Here is a 7,646-nt window from a genome sequence, read left to right as displayed (position 1 = left end):
TTACCGCGCGAGGTCTTCCAAATCAATTCGGTTCGGAAATGTTCGGAAATGTTCAGGATCTGATCCGAGGCATTCCGAGGTGAGACGAGGTGATCCGATGTGATCCGAGGTGATCCGAAGTTGAGAGTTGTCGTTGAGCAGAGTTGAGTTGAGTCCTGAGTGCGTAACGCACGTTTGTATGTACGAGAGAGTCAAGTTTTCATTAAAGTTGAGATTATTTGTGATTTACTTGTGTGACAGGTGACAGGTGACAGGATGGCTGAGGAAAGTAATGTGCTTTTTATAAGAGGAAATGGAAATGTACGTAAGAGATATTATTTTTACGAGCATTCGCGATTAACCTTTTTTAATTTCTGCGTTTGGTGTTTATTCTCATTTATTTTCATTTTGAGTATATCCTGAATTTTTGTTTAAATTTAAATGCCAAAAATAAAATATGAAAATAAAATCGAAAAATATCCAGAGATGAAAAAAGGCTCCGATTTTAAAAGAACATATTCCATGACCATGAACATAGAATAGAAATGTCAACTTAATTGACAAATTCTTACAGTTATGTGTTATGTAGAAGCAAGATGTAGAATTATTATTATATTTTACACGAACTGAGTTTAAGAGTTTAATAAGAACTTAGATATAAGAAAATAATAAACAAAAATTATGCAAGTATTAACAACTTGAGCAGAAAAGTGAGAACGAAGATGTTTGGGATGATACTGCGTTGATACAAGCATACGATAGAGCTGTAAATTTGGCCAAGGAGGAAGTAGCAAAACGTATTGCCATGGATACTCAGGACCGGCAGACAAAGCAAAAGTTACAGAATTCCAAATACTCCAACCACACAAAAACACACAAGGTATATCATACTTATATTTTATCAAAGACAAAATTATTACTTTCTACTGCTGTATTGTAGAAATGGACTGTTGGTGCTCCATGCCGTGCTGTATACTCTGCAGATGGACGAGTATACGAAGCCATTATATCCAAAATTCATCAAAATTCTGGCATGTGTACAGTGAAATTTGTTGGTAATTATTTTATATCAATATAATATTCCACAACGTTCTTGTGTGCCATAATTACAATATTAAATAACATTTAGTTAGGGATCCATTAATCGGTATACGTATGTTACACTAATACTAACGATCACTAAGATGAATTAGATTATACAAAAATCTATATGTATATATAATAATTAGCAAGTTAATAAAATTAATATATAATTATATTATTCGCAGGATATCAGAATACAGAAAAGGTAGAGATAAATTCTCTTCTGGAATCTGAAGGATTGCAAAGTCAAATTGCCCAGCATAAGGATGCGTTAACGCAAAAGGCTAATGACGAAGTCGATTCCGACACATCCACCTATTCCAATCTGCAAAATTCCAAACAAAGGAATGGTGAAAGAATGGATTGCGATACGGAGGATCCTAGGTCATTTAAAAATAATTTTATGCCTGGACTTGAATATTTTAATCCAGCGATAGACGCAATGCCACCTGCACCACCCTTACCACCATTAATGGCTAAGTAAGAGATAATAACTTAGAGATATAAGCAACAATTCTGTTTGTCATAAACTATGATTGATTTCCATTTATAGGTTGCCCGAAACTGATGCAGATGCATTGTCTAGTATGTTGATGTCGTGGTATCTAAGTGGATTCCACACAGGTAATTTTTAGAATACATCAAGTATTAATCTGTCATTTTTCATAATTTATCTATTTAATACACCTTGACATCTTTTATGAGAAAAAAATCACCTTACTAAGGATTATTTTTAATTTTACTTTTAAGTAAAGTTCATTTTAATTCAATTTTAATTAAGAGAGAGAGTGTGTGTGTGTTTAGCATTAAAAATTGATTAATATCGAGTTGCAATAGCAAAAATAAAATAGAGATATGTTTGATCAAATGTCAATTATAAAAGAACAACTTTAAAACCGTTTAACAATATATATATATATATATACACACACACTCTTGTATCATTTATATTTCCAAACATTATGTCTATTAGTATAATATTTTATCATACAAATTTTTTTATGTAGGTTATTATCATGGGTTAAAGCAGGCTAAAATTAATCAGCAGAAGAAAAGAAACTGTCAATAGTCTGTGTGAAAATGATTATTTTTTCACAAAATATAATTTTTACATTTTAATTTACGCATTGTGTTAATAAACAAATTTGAAATCAATAAAATCTCTTATTGTTAGACTTATATTGCAGATACTGATATCTACTTTCGGATGATGTAAAACTAACAAAACATTCGCGAAGTAAACACACACACACACACACACACGTGTGTGTTTTCATCCTATTTGTTAAATTTCTATTAATTTATTTATACGTTTTAATAATACATTTCAAATATATATATATATATTTTTTTTTGTTATATATTTAATTTATTAATTCAAGAATGTAATATTTATAATTAATATTTAAAATTCCATTAGAATTAGTGTTAAAATGTTTAAACAAATTAATATATATTTTACAAATGTATTTTAAATGTAGTGTAAGAAATATCACTATTTCGCGGAAAAAATTGATCTATAATGTATCATCTCATAGATATACCATATTTGTTTCTTGTCATAATTGCGTATGCGGAGAGAAAAATGTTAAGCTACCCTATTATTATTTTTTTTTTTTAAATTTCTTTTGCGAAACCAAATTCTTTATGCCATCCCATATATTGCGCGGTCATATGTTTGGCGATGGGTTTTACCCTGGATTTAGCAAGCGCAATGTGACTAATTGAACTGATCAGACCATCATTTTGAATATCATCGACGGAGATTGCTTTTGCTTCGAGACTCGCCCAAATGGGCCGCAACTGATTGATCCATGCTTCCTTGCACAGCAATTTTAAATCTGCGCAAGAATATCCCGCGGTTTCTTGCGCAAGTTTGAGCATCTCCGGTGAGTTGTACAGATCATCGCGCACGTAAGACTGCAATATTTTCAGTCGACTAGCTTCGTCAGGTAGATCGACAAAAATCCGTTTTTCTAAACGTCGCAACAAGGCAACGTCTATGTTCCTAAAAAAGTAAAAAATATATAGAAGTTAGTCATGAGAATTTAGAAAAATTAACTAGAATATATGGAATTCTATGCTTGTGAAATTTGAATAAGTATCATGTTCAACATTGTGAATCGCTTAATTATATACAAGCCAGAAATATAGAATGAGTATGCGATTGAGGTAAACAATTTTAAATGTAAAAGAGCAAAGGTGACGAATTCCAAAAGATGCAAAGTATGCAAAATTAATGCGAAATTGTCTTCTTGAAAAATAATGTTGCATCTACCTGTATGCTTTGCTTACCATGGAACGTTTGTAGCTGCTAACAATACTACATTCGTATATTCCATTGACAATAAACCGTCCAATCTGGCGAGAAGTTCCGCTCGAAATCTTCTGGCGGGTTCCGAACTCGACGAGGCATGATCTACGTTTTTCGTGGTCGTCCAATCGATTTCATCGATAAAGATTATCGTTGGTGCATAATGTTTGGCAAGATCAGTGAGCACCTTTTATCAAAGATTCTTGGTTCGACTTTGTTTGTGTTTAAATGTGTTTAAACTTGCTAATATATATATACATTAAATAATAATAACAGATGAAATTATTATTTCATGTGTGTGAAAACTTTTATCGGGAATAAAAGATGTAATGGATACGGCAGATATAATTTTGATTATAAAAAAAAATATAATAAGACTTTAATTAGATTATTTATCAGTTTCACGATCTTGCCTTCATTTTTTTTTCATTGTTTTGCCTTAATTGTTTTTCTTTAAATTTTAAATGGATATCCATCATAGAATAGTGTCCATTAGATATTTAGAATTCCGTCATTCATTGTGGAGATAGATATCTGGAGAAAAGTCGTAGGGCGGTATTCATAGTTCGCGCGATCTTATATCACAACAAACAATTTGAATTCTCTTCTTATGAAGAGACATTTTGAATATAAGAACGGACTCTATGAACACCGGCCTTAGACATGTGTTATGTTCGACTTACGCGAATATATTTTTCTGAATCGCCTCTCCATTTGCTGATAACCGAGCTGGAAGTGATGTTAAAAAAGGTCGATTGACATTCGGTAGCGACTGCTTTCGCGAGCATCGTCTTACCTGTTCGAGGGTGAGTGTCTTGGTCAATTTACGTCTCAATTTAGTAGACGATAAATAATTTCGCGATCACGTACCAGTTCCCGGTGGACCGTATAATAATACGCCTTTGCAAGAACCGAGTTTCCCACTAAACAAGCTTGGATATTTCATGGGATAAAGTATAGCTTCTTTCAACAACATCTTGCAATCCTTCAATCCTTTTACGTCGTCCCAATGAACATTCAAGTTTTGTTGCACTATTTCCTACATATTACTCTATATATGTTTATAATTCTATATCTCGCTATATCGTTATATCGCGCCATATAGTACATACTATATATGGACGATAAAATACTATAAATTACTTGATGAAATCGACTTTTCTTTTAATGATTTATACGGAACTCTGTGTTAGCTTATATTAGTGTAATTGTAATGGAAAGCTTGTACTTAATTAGAGGGAGGATATTATAAAATATAAATGTAATAATTTCTAATCAAATCACAATTATACATATCGCATTTTCTCGTTTCTTACCCGTGATATAATATCTGCGATTTCTTTTAATTCAGAGCCGAGTGGATAGAGATTATCGATAGGTTTCAGCAATCTTTCGTTAAAAGTTTCGTTGGTGAAAGTTTCGTCGAACATTGGCACTTGGACAGTGACTCGATCGCGATTTTCCGCGGGAAAGATCGGCGTCACCGTGATACCGAGATTCAACTCGTCCCACGTGGAAGCGGCATGTTTCTGTGCAACTTTATTCCTGCCGATATTGTTACCGTCCTCAGCAACGCGACTATCCTCTTGCTTCGAATAGACCTTCGAGACTCTCTCTTTCTTGTTGCTGCTACAAAGGATAAAGGATAAAAGGATAAAGTGGCTGTGATTTTTATACGAGCTTATCGAAGCTATAGGTATTACGCGCAAGGAACGTGGCGCCGATCGCGAAACAGGAAAATAGGCAAATACAGTCGATTAAGTGATTAAAAATTGATCCGCATAAATTTTTATATTTATTGTTATATGTATATTTAAAAATATGACTCGTAATAAAAGACTATAGGTACATTTTGTTTTATTGCAGTCCTTTTGAGGAGAAGCTTAATCAATTCGAAGCTATTGTGCCACATTCGGATTTCCTGTATCTTACACAACTGTATCGGTTCTCATTTGTGTATTGCTTCTGGATAACAAATTATATTTTTCTTACGTATTTTGAGCTACGTTCCCAACTTCCGTCTTCTTACACAGCTTGGGATATCTGTTGTACTTGGCGTAATGGTAATCGGTGTACTCGAGAACGATAGTTTCCAAATCGATATTGTCGCACACGTGAATGTCTCGGGAGAGTTGAGCCTCCTTGAAGAGACTCTCCGTGGTATTGGAATAACTACGAGAAACATGAAACATGAAACATCGATACACGGCGCACATAATTCCCATTTCACAATTACTTAATTGTGAAATGCTCGTGCGTTGAAATTCATATAACAATACTCTTCAAATTAAATTAATTAATTAACGTAATCGATCATTACTGGTCGCGTTTCGATTCGAATTGAACACGTATGGGAATTTTCAACTTTTTATATAAATTAATTTATATAAATTAAATTACACAAGATTGTGGCTTTTGGGGGGCCAAATATCGTTTCCATTTGTATATATACTTTTGTATCGCGTTCTTTTCACATTTATTTTTCGTACAGTAACTGATTGTGAGTAACATAAAGTTTTAACACACGCCCTAATGTTTAGTCGATACTTGGAAAAGTTTTCGATATAACGTGTGTGGGATATATATATGTTTCTTTCACTACAACTATAAATATGAACATATAGAATATAGACTTGTAACTGCTCACCCTTGCTCCCGTAAAAAGGCAGCGATAAGGTAAAGGAGATGACGCCGACGTTCTTGGACACGTTTTTCCTCCTAATTAACAATTAACGTATCGGTATATTTATCATTGAATTAATATATATTTTATAATTCTCAGTTTACTTATTTGCAATAAAGCTTTCTCGACAATAAAACGTTATACAAATTCGAATATGTGACAATTTGTACGATTTGAGGAGCCGAGCTTACGCGGGCCGTGATTTGTTTGCGCGTCATCGATCATTATACTATCATTAGTGATGATTATAAGCGCCTTCCGGTACTAATAGTACTTCCGGAATCTAATAGATACATAATAGAGTCTCAATTAATAGACTTATATTATATATTTTTTCGATCAGCACGCGCGCCATGTATCGCGCGACGCGCGGTATAATCAGCACGATTGACACAAAAATGTCAAAAATACATCTATATTTTAAGCGATCGATTTAATATCGCTTAAATAAACTTAAATTTATTTTATTCCGCTCGCTCCTCGCTCCGATAAAAAATGCTCTCAAATTCTGAGACGTGAACAGTGAATTTATTGTACCCTTACTTTCTCGCGCGCCAAGTGAGCGACGCGACCAGCTGCCGCGTTCAACGACAGGCAGTCGTTCATGATCTCTGCAGTCTGCTCTGGTCTGCTCCAGTCTGCTCTCCCCGGACCCCGGGGCCCGGACTCCGGAGGCAGTGATGGCAATGACAAAGATTAACGTTTTTTATCCTTTCACGATGAAATTCTCCATTATTCTCCGCTTATACTCCGTTATACTCCTTCGGGCGTTATACTAATCGGCTGTCACTCTTGTTTGAGGATTTTGAGTATTTGAGTTGAGGTTGAGGTTGAGGTTGAGGTTGAGGTTGAGGTTGAGGTTGAGGTTGAGATTGACGTTGAGGAAGGACGAAGGACGCGATCGCGACGATCGCGTACGGCGCGGCGTACAGTTGCCATGACGACGCGGCTGCCGGCTAGGCTCACTAGGCTGCGCGGCGCGCGGCGCGCGCACTCGGCCGATCTGCACTGTGTGCCACTGTGTGGCACCAGTGTGCACTGTGCAGTGTACATACAGCTGTGCAGGTGTGTTGGTGTGCAGCACTTTTTACTACTTGAGCACTTATCACGTCTATCACTATGCTCGCGCATTCTCACAATCATATGCTGCATGCTGCATGCAGTAATCCACTAATCTAGTAATGTTCAGTAATTGAGTAATTCTCACTCTCACCGGGATCAAAGAATTTCGAGATGAAGATGAAGATAAAGGTACTTATTTTGGGTGAGCTTATTAATTAGAAATAAATCACAATCGCAAAGCTGCGCAATGCGCGGCAATGAGCGCGCGCGGCCAGTCCGCGCGCAAAAATGATTAAAGAATAATAAATAGTGGATACTGGATAGGATAGAAATGGCATAGACGACGACAACAGTTGAGAAAATCCGAGGGGCCGGGAACAGCCGGGAAAGGGCCGAGTGCGATAACTGCCAGCTGCCAGTATATACACGATATGTCGGATTCGAGTCGGAAGTGAAATCCGGGATTGAACGAGTCATAATAAAGTAATTACTGTTACACTTGACGGTCCAAAAGTACCTATACTA

At 35.6% G+C, this 7,646-nt stretch overlaps 2 protein-coding genes across 2 annotated transcripts; one reads left to right on the top strand and one right to left on the bottom strand.

Annotated features, from left to right (window-relative positions):
• The first annotated feature begins 39 nt into the window (after window positions 1–39).
• Window positions 40–2,241, top strand: Smn (survival motor neuron). Its single transcript, XM_071718697.1, has 7 exons — window positions 40–159; window positions 241–300; window positions 686–859; window positions 920–1,034; window positions 1,248–1,542; window positions 1,616–1,686; window positions 2,070–2,241. Exons 2-7 carry the CDS (start codon window positions 256–258, stop codon window positions 2,129–2,131), a joined length of 762 nt encoding a protein of 253 aa, XP_071574798.1. The 5' UTR covers window positions 40–159; window positions 241–255; the 3' UTR covers window positions 2,132–2,241.
• On the bottom strand, window positions 2,132–7,072 carry LOC139780164 (katanin p60 ATPase-containing subunit A-like 2). Its single transcript, XM_071718684.1, has 8 exons — window positions 6,603–7,072; window positions 6,024–6,094; window positions 5,369–5,548; window positions 4,693–5,005; window positions 4,247–4,415; window positions 4,060–4,172; window positions 3,358–3,563; window positions 2,132–3,070 (listed from the first exon to the last, which is right to left on the bottom strand). Exons 1-8 carry the CDS (start codon window positions 6,663–6,665, stop codon window positions 2,680–2,682), a joined length of 1,506 nt encoding a protein of 501 aa, XP_071574785.1. The 5' UTR covers window positions 6,666–7,072; the 3' UTR covers window positions 2,132–2,679.
• Window positions 7,073–7,646: the final 574 nt, after the last annotated feature.

The sequence above is a fragment of the Temnothorax nylanderi genome, unplaced genomic scaffold (assembly GCF_030848795.1).
Source record: "Temnothorax nylanderi isolate EJ_2023f unplaced genomic scaffold, tnyl_v1.0 TNYL_tig0265_pilon, whole genome shotgun sequence".
Classification (NCBI taxonomy): domain Eukaryota; kingdom Metazoa; phylum Arthropoda; class Insecta; order Hymenoptera; family Formicidae; genus Temnothorax; species Temnothorax nylanderi.
Note: the sequence above shows the minus strand (reverse complement) of the source record. Positions and strands in the feature narration are given on the sequence as shown.

Bases quoted from the DNA above. Each gene is read 5' to 3' on its own strand.
- Smn (XM_071718697.1), top strand. From the start codon at position 256: ATGGCTGAGGAAAGTAATGTGCTTTTTATAAGAGGAAATGGAAAT. The intron at 301-685 runs GTACGTAAGAGA...CAACTTGAGCAG, and splicing joins TTATAAGAGGAAATGGAAAT to AAAAGTGAGAACGAAGATGT. The intron at 1,687-2,069 runs GTAATTTTTAGA...TTTTTTATGTAG, and splicing joins TCTAAGTGGATTCCACACAG to GTTATTATCATGGGTTAAAG.
- LOC139780164 (XM_071718684.1), bottom strand. From the start codon at position 6,665: ATGAACGACTGCCTGTCGTTGAACGCGGCAGCTGGTCGCGTCGCTCAC. The intron at 6,095-6,602 runs GTAAGGGTACAA...ATTGTTAATTAG, and splicing joins CTCACTTGGCGCGCGAGAAA to GAGGAAAAACGTGTCCAAGA. The intron at 3,071-3,357 runs GTAAGCAAAGCA...TTACTTTTTTAG, and splicing joins GCAGCTACAAACGTTCCATG to GAACATAGACGTTGCCTTGT.